Raw genomic sequence first — 19,629 nt, forward strand, 5'->3', positions numbered from 1 at the left:
TTAAGCGAGATAGTGAACATTCTGATATATTTTAAGATTAAAAAGCATCTGTAGGAGGGAACAGGGGATGGACAATTTGGTTGGGTACACCATTTTCCCAGGAGAAATTTCTTTGTATACCACTGGCATTGGCAAAGAAAAAAGACAGGTCTTTTTCCCTGCTGGAACTAATAACCGCACAGGGAACATCGCATTTCTATTAGAAAAATGTCAGGGGAGGGCTCTTTCCCCATCTGTTTCTTTTCTATGTATTCTTTATTTCCTTCTCTCACTCCTGCCTTGCTCCTTGTGCAGCAGTGCAAGTGCCACATTAAATTGTCTGCTCAGAATGAGGCTTCTGTTTGGGACTGTTTATAGTTTTCTAATTCTAAACAATGTAAGAATACTCCAAGTAAATAATGAGATGCAGATGAGAATTTTGGCATCCTAACTCATGACTTTTTGGTTTTGCATTTTCATTGTAGAAACAACTGGAAGATTACTTAACAAACCTTTTAAAAATGCCCATGTACAGGAACTACCATGGAACGGTAAGCAATGAATTATGAGACAGTATCCTAGGATTCTTTGCAGTATTGTAGACGACGTTGGGATTAGAGTTGCCAGGCCACAGCTAGCAACCCTTAGGACCAAGCAGGGGAGTAGAAACTGACACACCAGCATCATGCCAGCATGCTGACGTCACTTACAGTATAAAAAGGGAGTGATATCATTGGATGCTGTAGGATTTCCAAAAATCCTATGCTAAAATCATAAGAGTTTTTGCAAATCTTAGAGTATTTGTGACATCATTTCAATATTTTACTGGAAGTAGCGTCAGTACACTGTTGCAATGAGCTTGGGCCTTCTTGGCGGTTGCCCCATTTTTGTGGACTAATATCCCGGGAGATGTCAGGCCAGCTTGTACTCTTTTGAATTTTCAGCAAGGCTGTAAAATTGTTTTGAACAGCTTTGGAGGCAATTTGATAGTCCTGGCAAAATGATTGTTTTCTGGCTGTTTAATAGAGAGTTTCTATATTTTTGTTGTATTTTAATGTGGTTTTAATGTATTCAATAATTATTGTACACCTGTTATTAGTTGTTCTTCACCTTGGGTCCTGACGTGTTGGGAGAAAGACAGACTAATATTTTCGATAGATAAGTATAAAATAAATGTAAAACAATTAACTTCAAAAACTGCATTGATCATATTTTACCTGATCAAAAGGGTCTGATTCCATTCATGTAACTGATGAATGAACTTAAGATTCTTGCCCCACAATCAGCCCAGATGGAAAAGACTCATCCCAGGGTCCTTTGCAATGTTGCAGAGGAAGCTAGGATGCAACTTTTAGGCTGGTTGCAACATAATGCTTTACCCTGGTTTCTTTAACTGTGGATAAACATCTTGGAATCAGAGAAACTTGGAGAGGTATAGAAAATGCTTAATGACAACATGCTCATTGCTATTTCCTTTCCTCTCTAGTTTCTTTGCTCCTAAAGTGAATAATAGTTCTCATGGGTGTTTTTCATAGTCATATTGCTTCGCTTGGCAAACTGTACCATATTTTCTCTCTCCATTCATAATCTTAACCAGGGTAACAAACCATGCTTATGCATTATATTTGCATTGGAAGTTTACATGGCATGTAGTCATGCATAATCCCTGAGTTGTATTCCAGCTTCCTCTGTGATTCTACAAGACATCATGGGCCACATCTCTTAACGCCATGCTGTATAACTTCTTGGGGAACCAAGATGTTTTGGATCAGTCCTGGACTGGCCTCCCATTTCCTGCGCTACCTGTACCATATTTATCCTTGAAGATAATTTCAGATGGGTAGCTGTGTTGGTCTCCAGTAGAAGAGCAAGATTCAGCTAGATTTCCTGGGTATGAGCTTTCAAGAGTCAAAGCTCTCTTCGTCAGATATCTGATGAAGTGAGCTTTGACACTAGAAAGCTCATACCCTGGAAATCTATCTGGTCTGTAAGATGTAATTGGACTCGAATGTTTATTCTTGTCTACTCCCTCTTTATTGCTCCTATATCAAGCTCTGTTTATCATCCATCACTTTTGACCTTTCTGTTTTACTTACGAAATAGTAAGAGTGACTGTGATCATTGTCAATTTCCTGTGTAATGACAGACTTAATAAATGGAGATTGGGGATATGAGGAAAGTACCTAACAAAGGTTAAGTTTGAACCAGGATGTGGCTACGGAAAATCTTTTTCAGTGCCAGGGCTCAGCCTTGGGACTCATGAAAAAATATTTCTGTCCCCAAAGAAGTGCAGAATGTATTTTTTTAATGCACAACTAACATATGGAATTCATTGTCTTAGGATGTGGTGGTGGCAAACTTCTTAAATAGCTTTAAATAAAGTATTTGACAAATTTGTGGGTGGCAAAGATCAGTTCATGACTATATTAGCGATAATAACTAAATAATACAATAATGCTCAGAAGCAACATGCTTTGAATGCCAAATGCAAATAACAAGGGAAAGTTGTTTTTGAGCTTCTGAAAGACATCTGATTTGGCTTATTCTTCCATTTCCTAACTGTATTTTAATGATTGCTATTTTTTTTTAATTTCACTTATACCCCATCTTTCTCCCTCGGGAGGACTCAAAGCCACTTACATTGTTCTCCTGTCCTCCATTTTATCCTGACAACAACCCTGTGAGGTAGATTAGGCTACCCATGTTATGGCCCAGGGGCACCCACTGTGCTTTCATGACATAGTGGGAATTTGAGCCTGGATTCATCAGATCCTAGTCTGACACTGATCACTACCACACTGGCTCCTGTGATGATGCCTGTGTTGTTCTGTTTAAATTCGGTTTCCATGCTATCGTGCCAAACTGACTGGATATACTGAGGAGAAATGTGAATGAGAGGGGGAGGGGGAGTTCCATGTGAATTATTGGTGCCACCCACACATGTAAATACCTTTGGGAAATGCAGAAAACCAAACGGTGATTGATTGATTGATTGATTGATTGATTGATTGATTGATTGATTGATTGATTGATTGATTGATTGATGTCATTCGTAGCCCACTTTTCTCACTGAGAGTCAAGGTGGATTACATAGTGTGAGATTAGTACAATCAGTGTCAAGGACATTTCTATAAACAATGCCATAGGGTAAGTAAATACAAGTTTACAAAGATGTAGCATTAGCAAGGATCCAATACAGAACTGAAGAAATGCTGAAACAGAACATAATTCCAGGACTGACAATTAGACAATATGAAGCACAGGTAGTATATAGGAGTACATATTTGAAGCAACATAGTAGTGAAGTCTATGGTCCCTAACTCATTAGTGAAGCATCTGAGACCCCCTCCCTCTAATACAGCCCTCCTATCTGAGTAAAAATCCTTTTTGAATAATTGGGTTTTGCATCATTTGTGGAAAGCCAGGAGAGTGGGGGCTCTCCTGACCTCCTCAGGAGGCTGTTCCACAGGATAGGGGCCACCGCAGAGAAAGCCCATCTATGGACTGCTGTTGATTTTGCCCATGTGCAGGCTGGCATCTGCAGAGATTATTTTATCAAGAGATTATTTTGGTGGACATCTTAACCATTTGGGGGAAAGATGACTGAGGGTAGAGATTATGATAAAAGTTTTAAAATTATGGATGGTTTGCTGAAAGTGGGTAGAGAGAGAGACTTCTGTCACTCTCACAAAATTTGAACTCAGAGTCACTCAGTGAAGTAAGATGAGGTACTTCAATCAGCTAATCATTCATTTGTTAGATTTGCAGCCAGAAGATGTGGTGAAGGCCACCAGATTAGATGGCCATAAAGGGGGATTTAGCCCTGCCAACATCTAATAGCCCTGATAGCTAAATGGAATTCCAGGTATTTCTGAAGAAGATTAGTATCTCTGGGAAAACCATAGCAGAGGCTGGTTGCCTTCAAACGATGCCTGTAAATTTCCCAGAGGCATCTTACTGGCCACTGTGGTAAACTAAACTGGATGGACCTTTTATAAAGGTGAACCATTTAAGAAGTTACTGTTGCGGGCTGTTTAAGAAGTTATTCTAAAGTGTCTGCCTTATGTGTAGGCTTGGATTAGCAAGTATGTGTAATAATATAATTACCTTCTGTTCATAAAAGCATTACTATGCCAATTTGGCACCCGTAAACATGGACTCATATGAGAGGAGGACATAATGCTGGGTGTAAAATTCTCTGTTGAGTGTGTTGCCAGGCAGACATTTCAGTGTTCTCCAAGGTTAATGTACTGTTTGTGGAAATTTCACACGCACCCCCTGCAACTGAATAGAGTAACTTCTGTTAGCAGAGATGAATGGAAAAGTTCATTTCAGGGCACGAGTTTTTCGGGCCTCCGTTGTCTTTGAGCCTTAAGATGTATGCTGTTCTGCCAACATATACATACAGACAGCGAAACATAAATATGAACAAATCTTTCCTTGTTCCCGGTTTTCCACAGGCCATTTGAAAACAATTTTGGACCCTGGGATGAGCGCTGCTAATGGCTGTTATCCTTTACTGTCTGCTTCATATAGCTTTTTCATGAAGTAAGCAACCAGAGGGCCAGTGCAGTATAGTGGTTAGAGTATTGGATTAGGATCTGGGAGATCTGGCCCTCAGTTTATTTAAAATATTTCTAATCCGATTCTCCATGCTAAGGTGGTTCACAATACAATTAAAACACAATGAAATGCTCATCAGAATAAATTTAAAAAATGAGCAGATACCATTCATGCATCAATTCCAACAAAACAGATAAATAATCTAAAATGGCAAAAACACATTTAAGCAAAAATGCTTGTCGTACCCTACGCAAGAAATCAGAAAAATAGCCAAGTAGTCATTTAAAATCTAGTGGAAATGCTGAAAAAAACCCCTACCTTAGTATGTTTATGAAAGATAGGCACGGGTTGAGGGGAAGGGCATTTAGTAGCTGAGGGGGCACTACAGGCTAGGCCCTATCCTTTGTCATCTCACCTGAAGGTCTGAGATGACAAACGTAATGTCCGGGCTACACTGTGTAGAAGTAGGTGGTCCAGCATACCCGGTTGTCATCTAGACAGCTTTTCACACTCATACAGCTGGTGTAGCATCCAAGTAAGGAATGAATTGGAGGTCTCTGTCGGGAGCAAGACAGGAGTCAAAAAAGAAATTTCATATTAATACATTCCACAGCAAACTGACAGGTTGAGTCTGTGAAGGGGAGACCTTTGAAAAGAAAATGTATCCAATTCTAAGTACTGCATTCTGTGTCAACATGTGGTAGAGTCTTCAGCAAGTGGAATGCCATGTTGGAGCATCTGACTTACATGTGAAGGCAGCAATTTGTAAACAAAATGGAGGCTGTTGCCAAATGGAAGGCCAGGCTGGACATGCAGATGTTGTCATAGCAACCAGCACGTAACAGTACTGTCATTGGTTTCTTTTTGAAGTCCTGCACTATGGCCTTCTCTTTTCTTCATTTCCCGATCAACAAAGCCCCTGTGATAGGAGCCAAATGTTTGTTCCCCTTAAAATATGCCTGTCATTGCTGTCAGCCTCTAAATCACCCTTTGAATGTACAAGGTGGCTTAGTCTTGTTGTCCTGAGCCAATAAATTCACTTTCAGAGTGAAATAGAAGGCTACTGCAATGGAAATACAGTGACCTACATCAGAAGTAGTAATAAACGGGTGCGATTCTTATCTTTGAGTATTTCTAAATTCTAGAAAGCAAAAATTCAGTGACAGAACACATGCTTTGACTGTAGAAGGGCATGAATTCAAACCTTTGCAGCTATAGATTATAATTCCATTTTTATTTGAAATTTATAACTGCATGCCACCCCATATTCTTTATCAAAAAGAGTCCAGCAGCACCTTTAAGACTAATCAACTTTATTGTAGCATAAGCTTTCGAGAATCACAGTTCTTTTCATCAGATGCATGGAGGGCAAGAAGAAACTGGTCAGATATATAGGTGGAGATTCTTTATATATTCTTTATAGCAGTAAAAGTTGCAAAACCTCAGGGGGTAGAAATTCTGAATGCCTTAAAGTCAGGCCTGCGAAACATGTGATCAACCAACCTAGATACAATTGAGCATCTTTGCTGCTTTGTCCCCTGTCATCTCTCTGGTACACTTTTATCACATGTTTTCTCCAAGGACTTCATACATGGTTCTCCCTTTCCCATTTTATCCTTAAAACAACTCTGTGATTTAGACTAGGCTGAAAGAGCTCAAGATCACTCAATAAGCTTCGCAGCCATGTAAGGAATTTCAGCCTGTCTCCCAGATCCTAGTCCAGTATGGTGTTCACTACAGTATACTGGCTCTCTTTGCAGTCTAATGCAGGCAAATAGAGATTGATTGAACCTCAGACTTAGCCCATGGCTGTTGGACAGTTTTCAGTTGGCCTGAACTAAATCTTTTTATTCCTGATGGTTAAATGGAAGAATGTTAGCCTTATTTTTTATCAAGACCTGCCTGGAAACAGAGCTTTGAATATAGAAAACAGGCATATACATCATCCCTTTTATGAGTTTTCATCCCCTCTCCTCTAACTGTAAACTGCATAGGTTCCAGAGCCATCTGTATTCCTATTGCGGGGTTTTTTTCCCCTTTCCCCGTAGTTCTGTTTGTTCTCTGGAAATCAAAAGATGTCGTCCCACACATAATCTTTCCATTCACTGCCTTAGCTTCGTGTGCACCACCTGTTGTGAAAGCCTTAGCCACAACAGACTAACACAGTCCTGCTTAATTGAATATTGATCAGGGTGGTAGTTAAACCATCTTCAGGGAACATGGTACTTTTCACAGGTTCATAAGCAAAGAATTGATAGATCTCTGCCCCCAGGAAGGGGACAAACACTGGGTTGAATCCTACAAGATTTCTACATGTGCAAGTTGTTGCGCAAGCGCAAATGCTAAAAATTACTTCTCTCTATCCACCTGCTCAAAGGAAAGGGGTTGTATCCGTGCTGTTTTTTCAACACACACAAGATATAGCACAAGGTGTTTTTTCCCACACAGTGTCAAAAAACAATGAAATATAATCATATGAGCTTTCAATTGTACATTCTATCATCCTACGTGCATATTGTTAGTTTGTTAAAACTGATACTAAAGTGCCCTGTGTTGCTGCAACCCATGTGCTGTTGCTCATGCAAAAGTACATTTTCAGTGCAATCCTAAGCAGAGTTACTCCAGTCTGAGCCCACTGAAACCAATTGGCTTAGACTGTAGTAACTCTGCTTAGGATTGCTCTGTTTGTTTTCCACTCACGCGTCACTGGGTCCAAGCCAAGATGGATGTGGGCAATAACTATAAGTACTTAAACTTGGTTGCAGTTGGGAGCCGGGGTGTTTAAGACCTCATGAAATAGGTGTGTTTTGAGGGGGATTTTGAAGTGGAGGAGAGATCCGTAGTATCACAAATGTTCAGAAGAGATAGTTAAAAAGAAAAGATTAACATGATAAATCTCCAAATTACTCTTGGAGAAGAATAAATCCCCCTTGCATTGCATGGTTCTTTTTACAAGTGTTATTTGAAAGGCAGAGATAGATGAAGATTTTTCTGGACACTCGGGCATCCATATTTTTTTATATCCAAACAGAATGGGGTGGCAGTGCTGGCAGGGTTTTGTAATATTTCTTCAGCATCACAGTTCTTGACAAGTTCTGGCACTGAGCCACTGATTCAGAAAGGCCAGCTGTCCCTTGTGATTGATAGCTCTCTCCAGTCTTGTCCTCCTGCCAGTTGGCCTGTAGCTCAGAGGCAGCATTGGTGAAGTTCATCCTCCAGCATTTCCAGGGATTCCTCCAGGAATTTGGCAGGGCTGGGATAGACCATATATATATTTTAAACACTTTTAAACACTTTTCTTTGTTTTTCTGTCCCCCACGGACTTTACCTGCTTTTCTGCCACCCCTCCCTTCTCGGTATACATGTCCTTTTTCTCCTATGCACTGTGTGAGATCCCTCTCCATCCTCTTTCTCTCCTCTAGATCTGTACCCTCCTGCTTCCTAGTCCCCTGTTTGCCTCTTTAGTGTAATATTCTTAAGCCCTGTGTGAAAGTTTTCTGGCAATGCGAACAACTTTCCACTTCCCTCACAGAATTTGTACTGATTGTCAACCATCCAGCACTAGAATGTTTGTGAATATTCTCTTACACCATAGTAGCTCATGCAGAGACTAGCACTACGGAAGAGCTGTTTATAATGTTAGAGATGTAGATAAGAATCCAAAGAGCTGTTTTCAGAGCTTATGAAGGGCTAGAGTGTGCCTTGTGAGATTTTTGGCATTTTTCCCCCTTTGAAGTGAAATACTTTGTTGTATCAGAAACGGCTTTTGCAGCTCTTCTCAGTTTATAAAATGGCTTACCTCACAGTTTGGGAGCAGTGCTATAACTAGGAAGAAGTCATGGGGTCTGTTACCACACCTGGAGCACTGACTCATCCTGCCTAAGAATCTTTCCATGCATACCCCCCAACTTGATAATTTGTACCGAAATACGCAGACATCTGGCAGCAATGTTTATAAAAACTACTTAAGGAAATGTCTGGATTTCATTCCATTTCTTTGAAGCCGCACCTGGAATTGTGGCAGCCGCACCTAGCCAGGGAGTCAGACCAAAGTCCTACATGGGGAGGACAGTGGTTATCCTGTTCTAGAAACACAATTTCAAGGCTTGTTTTAGGGTGTGTAGCTCAGGAGCGGCCAGGGAGTTCTTTTGATCATGGCAATAGTGTGTTATTGCCCTAACTAGGCTCCTGCGTTTTCTTTCCTACTTCATCAAATCAAAAAACAAATGACTGCTGTAAACAAGGCTTGTTGCTCAAAACTTCCTTAAATTCTGGTTTAAATAAACACACACATTACACTGCCTTATGCTGAGTCCGACTGTTCACCTGCCAGTTTCTACTCTGACTTGTAGTGGCTCTCCGGGGTCTCAGGTGTTTCATGTAATTTTAAAAATTGTAAATACAAGGGATTGAAGCCGGGACCTTCTGCATGCAAAGCAGATGCTCTATTACCAAGCCATGGCATCATCCAAGTGTGCACATGCGCACCCACGATACCCTTTGAAAACGTATCCACCTAACAGCTGTCACTTCACCGTACATGTTTCATTCCTTTCTTCTCTTCAGCTGATCTTTCCTGACTGTTTCTTCTTTTGTGGCAACAGTGGGCCTTGATACTTAAACCCTCAGATTCTCCTACCTCCTAGCTAGATAGTTCACTCTGAAACTGGAGTGGGATATTGAGCCTTCGCAGCCACAGGTGGGAGAGTGTACAGTTTCAAAGGCAGCAGTGAAAGCTACTGCTAAGCAAAATGTTTGGTTTTCTTTTAGGCTTTAAGATACCGTTTTGTCTGTTTGCATTCACATGTAGGTAGCATTTATTATTTGAGTAACACTTTTCCAGCCAGTGCATAAAACTCATTTTGCAGCGTGGCAATCAACCCCAAATTCTGCCTGTCTCCAGAGCTCTGAACCAATCGTGGGGATTCTGACGCAAGCAAGCCCTAGAGACTGGCCAGCCAATCAGAGCCCCTGGAGCTCCCTGGATGGGAGAGGGAGTGAGCCACCTCTGTGTAAATAGGAAGAAGTTACACATTTTCCTATGGGTAGGACTTTTGGTAGCTCTGGATAAGAACATAAGCAGGGTTAGACTTTTCTTTGGGCTTTTTAGTTAGGATTTGGGGGCAGGGTAGGGTAGGAACCTTGCTTTAAGGAATCAAACAAGCACTCTGTTTAAAAAAAACCCCAAATCTAATTTTTCTAGCATTGGTACTGTAGAGTTAAGGTTTTTAATATTCCTTTTATTATAAGGGTTTATAATCTTTCAAACTTTCATATACATATTCTTAGAATGAATTAATAGTGCTTGCAACCCCCCCCCCCCCTTTCTCCCTTTCACTGTTCCATCTTTGCTGAAAGTTGCTTCAGAACATAACTGGCCGAAAATGTTTCTCTTTTCTCGGTTGCCTAGGGAACGTAGATAAGGCCACACATTCTTTAGGCTATTGTCTCATGAGAAGGATGAAATAGATACAAGAAGAGCAAGTTCACTCCCTATATCTATAACTTTGGATTCCAAAGTTTGGAAGTCAGCAAAAGTGAGAAATTCAAGCCAGCAATAGGTAGTGACCAAATAAGGGGAATGAAAAGGTTACATTGATCGCAAGACTAGTTAGAGAACTGAGAAGCAGCCAATTGAAAGAACTGTAGAGATCAGATGTATGTAACGACCAGCTGCAAATTAATCTGCAGGCAGTTTCTTTTGTACTGAAAAAAATGTCTTTAAAACTGCTTGTAAGCTTTATGTTCTTTGGTACTCATGACTCCTTTGAAAGCTGGGTACCCATATTGCAATATTCAGTCATTGAAGGAAGCACTTGTCTGTCTCCTCCTTTTGCTCTCAAGAATCTGGCTAAGGGCAGAAGGGCACCTTTTGTGTAATGGTACTGAGGCCAGGTTCTCTGAAAGTTTAATAACAACAACAACATTCAATTTATATACTGCCCCTCAGGACAACTTAACAGTCACTCAGAGGGGTTTACAAAGTGTGTTATTATTATCCTCACAACAATCACCCTGTGAAGTGGGTGTGGCTGAGAGAGCTCTGAGAAGCTGTGACTGGCCCAAGGTCACCCAGCTGGCTTCAAGTGGAGGAGTGGGGAATCCAACCCGGTTCTCCAGATTAGAGTCCTGCCCCTCTTAACAGCAGCGCCATATTTGCTAAAAAGCCTCTCAGCCTGGTAACGTGCTTATACAAGAAAGGAGCTGCGTTGGGAGGGGGAGGGGAAGAAGCATTAATTTCTCTCCTCAGCATTCGTGGTGCTAACTTAGGCTCAGATTCAACTAGTTAACACCTAGTGGGGTGGGGGACATAACCTGTGGGGAGTGGAGTTGTGAGCTAGTTTATGCTTATTATTGTGAATTGTGAGCTAGTCTATGCTTATTATTAATTCCACACTATATCTTTTAACTGTTTCTACAACTTATTTCCTGTAAATAAATCTTTGTTTATTCTGTTCCAACTACGTACTGTCTGTCCAGTCAAAATAGCTGTGGGAAAGGAGTTTCTAATTACCTCACTGTCATGTACCACATTATGAGGATCACAAATAAAAGCCTTTTAGGTCAAAGCTGCACACTACCATCCATTTGTTTAAAGCTTGTGATCCCCCTTTTTATTGATATTGCAGTGGCCAGGGTTTGAACAGAAGGAGAAGCCAGAGTGCAGAGGTAATAGGAGAGCATTCAGTCGAGAGGATCTTTATCCAAGAGCTTTACCCCCTTAGTTCTCCCTCCTTCTTCTTCCCCCATCACATTAAGACTATGTCCCAAATAAAATCAGAGATGGCCCATAGACATGCAGGCACAATACACAAACAAAAGTGGTGACAACTGGGCACAAACCGTCACACGCACCCCTATCTGTAAAACACTGTACTGGAGACATTGGCTCATTACTAGAGTGCTAGTTTTCCATGTTACAGGTCCCAGTTTCAATTTGGCCTCTTCAGTTAAAAGGTTCTCAGAAAGCCCTTTCTCTGTGGAGAACCACTACCAGTCATAGACAGTACTGGATGGATCAGTGGACTGGCTTGGTATAAGGCAGATTAATATGTCTAGAACAGGAAGTTTACTGTTAAAAAGCAGTCACTAGTTCATTCGGCGGCTGCATTCAGACGTTATCCTGAACTGTAGTTAAATGTTGTGTCGGTATGCAGCCCTGACCTCTTGTTCTAAAGCATGTTGACAGCTTTTTTCTTTTACAAAGTAAACAAAGCAGGGTACAGAAGATGAAGCTCAAGAATAAGAACAAGAAAGTTGCGCTTAGCAACAAATGATACTTAATGCTGTATTGTGTGTTCCCCCTCCAACTTGTTTTCATAAAAACAAATATACAGAATGTTAAGCAGAGGCTGAGAGGGAACATGACTAGTTTACCTCGGCCTTTTCCCCTGCACCTTCCCCTTGTGTTTGCAGCTACAGGGGAGAAGATACCATTTTATATAATACTTTGAGGATCTATTTTTGTTCAAGTTTCATGCTTTCCCCTTCCTAATGTGTGACATCTTTGTCTAATGGATTGCAAGTCTGCAGGCAGTACCAGGCTCTAGAATGGTTCCCGGTAGTTTAACTCAAAAGCACTTTAAGAAAATTGAATACATATTATGATCTGCTTTTTGGCTAGCACAATGGACAGCAAAGTAAATTGGGATTGATGCATCTAGCGAAGCATTAAGATAGCAATTCATCCCAAAATGGCCAAAAAACCCACCCTAAAACAAAACCCAAACCCCTTTGGCCAATTCATTGGGGTTTTTTTTCAAAAGGACAATTGCAGTTTTAAGTTTCTATAGAAACTTTTAGCCAAATGGAAAAGTTAAAAAAATATGCATGCAATGTACAGAAACACCCGATTCACAGAATGTCATGCGCATCAGTGACAGTGATAGTATCTTGCAGCACAGAAAGATTTTTGCTATTGAAAGAATGGTTGGCAGTGTCAGCTGTTCACAGAGCTCAGTGGTAGTCTCCTATTGGAGACAGGAGGAATGCATCTGATATTGTGAGATGAAATATTGTATGCCACTACTCAATGCACAGTGTGTGTGTGTGTGTGTGTGTGTGTGTGTGAGAGAGAGAGAGAGAGAGAGAGAGATGCAGAATTTCAGCTTTGGTATATGGCATGCAAGTTAGATTTAGATATAAGTCAGGATCCAGCATCACAAACGTAGCTCAGAATAGTGGACACGTCAAGAGGAATGGCTGTGTGAAGGGACTCGCATAGTCTCTTCACATAGCCGTTCCTCTTGACATGGCCAAGTGGTTTATAGTGCAATCCTAATAAGAGTTACTCCAGTCTAAGCCTGTTGAAATCAATGGGCTTAAACTGGAGTAACTCTTCTTAAGATTGGACTGATAGTGAGTCAAACCTTAAGACTACCTTCTTGATTCCTGCAGTCAAATTATTGAAGGCATCCTCTTCTTTTATGGTTAACTTTTCAGATGGAATTCCTTGGTGTAAGTCAACTGTCATTCATCCATGATCTAGGACCAAAGGGCATGTAAGTTGGCTTGTTTTTATTAGAACAAACCCCTTTGGGGAGAATGTGTTCCAAAACACAGCACAGCCATAGGCTATAATAGCTCTCTTGTGGACAAAATACAGGCCTAGGGTTAGATATGAAAGAGAGTTCTGTGTCCTTCCTGGAGCATCAGGCAGAGGCATCAGATCAAGGAGTGAGGCAGAATCGTTTGTCAAAGAGAGCCAAGCCACAAGTGACGCCTGACACAGGTTGGACACTTGTCAACTTACTGCAAGTTTTGATGGGAAATGTAGGCATCCTGGTTTTACAGCTTGGCTCTCCATTACAGCTGCAAAACCAGGATGCCTACATTTCCCATCAAAACTTGAGGGAAGCTGACAAGTGTCCAACCTGTGTCAGGCGTCACTTGTGGCTTGGCTCTAAAGAGACAGTCTTAAGGTCTCTCTCCAGAAGGTGGTCCAGATAGCTGGAGCAGATGAGGATGGGACTGGGAAAGCGGGAGAGGCTTGCAGAAAAGAGAGGGCAGCTGAGAAAAGATAAGAAAGTGGACTGTGGTTCTATGGTAGCACAAAAGTATTGCAAGCTGAAGGTCCCAGATTCAGTCCCCAGCCTATCCCCTTAAAGGACCAGGTGAGACCCAGGAAAGCAGCTGCTCATAAAAGTAAATAATACAACAATTAACTCTGTATCTAGCAGTTTCATATGCTGAGTTTTTAATGTGAAAAGCAATCCCCACCCCCCACTCCCGGACACAAAAAAACCCTCCAGGGAAATGTAATAGGATGTCTTCACCCAGACTATTCATACGCAGAAGCAGGTTCTGCATATACTCTCCAGTAAATGTGCATATGATCATACATGGCCTATGTATGAACTTACAAACACTGCATCAGCCCCCCCCCCCCTTTAACTCAGAGCTGTGTATTCTGAGTGGCAATTTCTCTTCACGGTCTTTCCCAATACCTGTTATAAGAGATCTTCTTGCTAAAGAGGTCAAGGACAGACCTGGGACTGCCAGCATGTAAACCACGTGTCATTGAGCCCTTAGGTTATCCTAGTCTGTTTTTATCTAGGAAGCTATGAAGGTGAGCAAACAGGAAGAGCCCTTCAAAGGAAGGTTTTGCCTGCTCATTGTTAAAAGGCTGCAGTTCCCATTGTCTTTGCAAATATGCAAAATACAGAGGTGCGGAAATTTCTGGCAGGGTTGCAGTTTGCTTCAACAGACTTTTATAGTGAATATACTATCTCATTGATCCTGGGTATAAACCTGTGGCTTTTTATCTGTGGTTGTTTCCAAGAACTTGCTGAAATCAATAATCCCCCCCCTTCTCTTTGCTTTCAGAGAGGGCATGATCATGAAGCGATCTGGAGGTCACAGAATACCTGGATTGAATTGCTGTGGGCAGGGGAGGTTGTGCTACCGCTGGTCTAAAAGGTACCTTTGTATTTTCACGTGTGTGCCCCCACCCCCACACACACAATGCGGAACATGTTTCCAACAGACAGGACTGATTTTTGTCTTACTTAAGCTATAAAGAATTTATCATCCCATGAAATGTGTTCTGAGTGGAAACTCACAGGCAGAATCTATGCAATTAATTCCTGCGCTGTCTAAAGAACTTCAGCCAGGTGCCAAAGAGAGAATCGATTAAACTGAACGCAAATACATGTTTCTTATGTACTCCACTAAGGAGAAAAAACATCGGCTTGGATCCCAGGAAAAGGATCCACTGACAGACAGGATATCGTAGAAGGGTGTAACTCTGCATAGGATTCCACTGCTATTTATTGATTTATTTTTAAAACTGAAATTATTTTTCATACAGATATTTATTTTAAAAATTGGGTGGAAGGCATTTACTTTCTCACACAAGAGGAAATACCTCTTCTAAGATGATACCTGCTATGATATGTGTATAAATATTATTTTATAACAAAGTATTTTTGGCTGAATGTTTCTGTTTGTACGGATGCAGATTTATATAGATTTGATTTTTTAAAAACTTACATGCTTAATCAACCAACAGCCTGATCTTACACACCTTTACTTGCTGAGTTCAACTGAGCTTGTCCCTAAATAAGATAGGATTGTAACCTGTCTTTGTTTAGATGACAACTCCTGTTAATGTACATAGTACATAAAAATTCAAAAGAGAGGTGCAGCGTTGAAGAGTGGAGCTTCCTACAGCTTGAAACTCTTTCCTTTGCCTTATGAATTAAGCAAATGATTTATGACTGTGCCATGGTTAAAATGTGGCCAGGCCAGCTGCAGCCAAGTAAGATCGCTGTCAAACCTGATTCAGTTTGTACGTGGCAAGTTTGAGCACACTTACCCAAAGAAATTCTTGTGTAGTAGTTCTTTATGCTTATGACTTATGGAGGCAGGGAATCAGGGTGGAGAGAAAAGGTGTGTCAGTAAGTAAACACTGGCCTAGTTCCATAAAAGTGTACCTCAGTCATAGCTTGGCTTCTCACAGATACTGAGTCTCCAAGGTGAATTTGACTAGTCTTCCTAGTTGTCTCACTATTTCATTTTTGGAGCTTCAGGGGACACTCTCCATGGAGCAGTCACATTTTTGGAATAATTTCTTCTTCTCCCTGCTGCATATGACTCTGATTTACTGGTGCTCAGGGAACAATCCAAGCCTCTTTTACACATGAAACTGCCTTATACTGAACTAGACCATTGGTCTTTGTGATCAGTATTGTCTACTCTGACTGGCAGCAGCTTTGCAATGTTTCAGGTAAAAATCTTCATATCATGTACCACCTAACTGACAACTGGCAGGAACTTGGGGTGGTTGTGAAGGGGTACCTGGAAGTGACATTGGATAGCTCTAGGAATCAGCAGAAATTCTATGGTAAAACCACAGTTTCCAGCATTTCCTAGAGCTACCCAACCTCACTTCTGGGATTTCTCTGGAAGTGACATCATGGCACACACAATGTATGTGTGCATGTGTGTGTCATCAAGTCACAATCACTTTATTGTAACCCCAGGAAGGGGCTGCCGAGGCAAGTGAGAAGCAGAGGTGGTTTGCCAGTGCCTTCCTCTGCAAAGTCGTCTTTGGTGGTCGCCCATCCAAGTACTGACCCTGCTTAGTTTCCAAGAACGGACGAGATTGGGCTATACCATGCCACCTTCCTTCCCTCACACAATGAGTCTCTCTAGACAATACTTCTTACCCAAGGATGCTCAAGTGAAGGGAGATGCAGTGTTAGCTGGGACATGTAGTTTAAATAGACAGAACAGAAGGCTCTGTCTATTTCCGCTCTTTACAGGAGGATAGTTTAAAAAGATAGCAGACAAAGATGCTCCTCAGAGGGCTTGTTAATTAGATGAAATTAACAAACCCTTTGAGGAGCAATCCGGCTCTGTCTTTTTAAACTACCTTCCTGTGGAGAGGGAAAATTAACAGAACCTTCAGCTTTTAAACTACACCTCCTGGCTAACATTGCATCTCCCTTTACTTGAGTGTCCTCATGTAAGAAGTATCATGTAGAGAGACTCAGTGTCTACAGGGTTTTAAAAAAAATTTCTCCAACAAGGAGTGGTAGCAGGCAATGTAGGTTTCCAGCTTGAGGCCATTCAACAGTAAACCTGATCCTTTTAACTGAAGGTTGAAACTGAAACCTTCTGTGTGCAAAGCAGAACTCTACCAGTGAGCCACAACCCTCACCCTGGTTTATTATCTAATTTATATCTCAAGGATACAGTTGATATACTGTGAATTTTAACCTTACAAAAATTCTATATTGTTATTTTTCCACTTATTATTTATTTACTTAATTCATTTATACTCGACCTTTCTCCCCAGTAAGGCCTCAAAGCATCTTATCTCGTTCCCCTCTCCTCTATTTTATTCTCACAACAACCCTGTGAGGTAGATTAGGCAGAGAGTGTGTGACTGGCCCAGGATTGCCCAGCAAGTACACACTTCCTTGGCAGAGTGGGGATTAGAATCTGGCTCCTTCTGGATCCCAGTCCACAACATCACACAACATCACACTGGGTCACAATACCACCTAGAAAGTAATAGTAAAACATTTAACAAACTGTAACGATAAAACAGTTCCCCCAATAGTCTCTTCTATATCTGGCTTCAAATAATGAAGATAGAGGGTTTTTTTAAAAAAAATAAAGATGGACCTGGGCTATACCAGAGAGATTCTGACTTCTTAATATAATCAGAATCTCTGGTATAGCCCGGGTCCATCTTTATTTTTTTTTAAAAAAAAAACAGCCAAATCTATCTTCATTATTTGAAGCCAGATATAGAAGAGAAGAGACTATCAGGAGGTTAGTATTAATGTATACATTCATTATTTAACGGAGCCCCTTGGTGCAGAGTGGTAAGCTGCAGTACTGCAGTCCAAGCTCTGCTCATGACCTGAGTTGGATCCTGGTGGAAGCCGGGTTCAGGTAGCCAGCTCAAGGTTGACTCAGCCTTCCATCCTTCCGAGGTCGGTAAAATGAGTACCCAGTTTCCTGGAGGTAAAGTGTAGACGACTGGGTAAGGCAATGGCAAACCACCCCATAAAAATGGTTGTTGTGGATTTTCCAGGCTGTATTGCCGTGGTCTTGGCATTGTAGTTCCTGACGTTTCGCCAGCAGCTGTGACTGGCATCTTCAGAGGTGTAGCGCCGAAAGACAGGGATCTCTCAGTGTCAAAGACAGGGATCTCTCAGTTTGACACTGAGAGATCCCTGTCTTTCAGTGCTACACCTCTGAAGATGCCAGTCACAGCTGCTGGCAAAACGTCAGGAACTACAATGCCAAGACCACGGCAATACAGCCCAGAAAATCCACAACAACCATCGTTCTCCGGCCGTGAAAGCCTTCGACAATATATCACCCCGTAAAAAGTCTGCCAAGAAAACTTCATGTTGCGACGTCCCCACATGGGTCAGTAATGACTCGGTGGTTGTACAGGGTACCTTGTACCTTTACCTTTACCTACATTCATTATTTAGTGGCTTGGGAGTGCTTTTTTATTCTTTAAAAATCCAGTATTGTTCATATTATAATCCTAGGTTAACCTGGCCCTAGAGAGAGCTTCTCCAGTTCTGTCTTTCTTTTGGGGTCTGTTTCCAACCAGCACCCACCACATACAGTATAGTCCCTTCTCCCTGTGTTGCTGCCCAAATTTACTCTCTCAGATGGCTCCGTCTTCTGCATGAATGAATTTTCCTCGTTTAACACAAACACTGTCTTGTAATCCTGAGTCTTTTTCTTCTTTGACATCTTGCGTTAGGCATTAGTGGCAGATGAAATAAACCTGCCAGTGCCGACTCGGTGAAAGTGTGTTGTGTTCCTTGGCTTGTTATTCTCTGTGCTTTCCACATTGAGAAGCACCAGTCGGTCCTGGAGCATGTCACAAAAACCATTCAATTTGGAACGGGAACACAACACTGAGATCTTTTCCTGAATACAGAGGGCTCCACTTTTACACTGGAGCCATTGTTTCCAGAGAGCGACTTTGCCACAAAGTGATGAGCTCTTTGATGACCTTGGTTGCCTGTTCCACTTTATGCTGCATCAGGTGTCAGACTCCTCTCTTGTCAAGCTGGGGAAGGCAGAGACAAGCCTTTAGCAAGGGGACACAGGAGCAGATTTCCCCTTAGGGCTGGGCTGAATTTATGATCACTCAGAGCCAGGATTGGGGGCTGGCATGGTGAGGCACTTGTGAATGCGGCAGAAGTCCAATGCTAAATGCTGGTAATTAGGCCCATCCTCTCACACTGGGGGAAAGGAGACTGCTCCAGAGGCCTTGGCCTGCAGCATCACGGGACACATTGGCACAATTTCCTATTTCCTGATCAGAGAGAAAGACTTGGATCCTTTAAAGGATTCCCTTTAGCTCTGCCTCACCAGCCTCAGAGAGGTATGTAGAGGGTGGCATTTAGCTAACCATCTATTGACTTTGCAGAGCGGGACTTTGCCCTCTGTTGCTACAGCCCATTGAACCCCCTGAAATTTTATTCCTGGGTGTCGGAGGACTGCTCAGGCTCACTGCACCTCTGCTGCTGCTGCTGCTGCTGCTGCCGCCGCCTCCTGGCTGGTGAGGGTTAACACAGTACAGTGCATCTGGAAACACAATTGCCTTACTTTATGTGGATGCCTGAGAATGAAGAAAGCCGCACAGCTGCCTTCTTGGGAGATCTGAGCAAAGTGGAACACTGGCCTTGCTGTGACCTTCCCGTCCTCTTTGATCTGCTGCATGTTGAGGAGGGAAGGGGAAGAGGACAATCACTGTTTATGGAGTTCCTTAAAAAGAAGCAAAATCAAAAAGAGTCCAGTAGCACCTTTAAGACTAACCAATTTTATTATAGCATAAGCTTTCGAGAATCAAGTTCTCTTCATAAGATGCCTGATCAAAACTTTTTTTGATGTTTTGATCAGGCATCTGATGAAGAGAACTTGATTCTCGAAAGCTTATGCTATAATAAAATTGGTTAGTCTTAAAGGTGCTACTGGACTCTTTTTGATTTTGCTACTACAGACTAACACGGCTAACTCCTCTGGACTTAAAAAGAAGAGGAACCTCTGCCTCTTTTCTACTTAGGGCATCGTGAGGAAGTAAGAAGAGCTTTGTCACAGGGA

The 19,629-nt window shown here is 41.8% G+C and overlaps 1 protein-coding gene across 1 annotated transcript in view; it reads left to right on the top strand.

The window, feature by feature from the left end:
* PLD1 (phospholipase D1) overlaps positions 1-19,629 on the top strand; it is a 174,170-nt gene that overhangs the window by 81,761 nt on the left and 72,780 nt on the right. Inside the window, exons 6-8 of the mRNA XM_054982555.1 lie at positions 465-530; positions 12,985-13,043; positions 14,368-14,460. Of these exons, the coding sequence (XP_054838530.1) occupies positions 465-530; positions 12,985-13,043; positions 14,368-14,460 (218 nt within the window). The remainder of the gene's footprint in view (positions 1-464; positions 531-12,984; positions 13,044-14,367; positions 14,461-19,629) is intronic.

The sequence above is a fragment of the Eublepharis macularius genome, chromosome 6, assembly GCF_028583425.1.
Source record: "Eublepharis macularius isolate TG4126 chromosome 6, MPM_Emac_v1.0, whole genome shotgun sequence".
Lineage (NCBI taxonomy): Eukaryota > Metazoa > Chordata > Lepidosauria > Squamata > Eublepharidae > Eublepharis > Eublepharis macularius.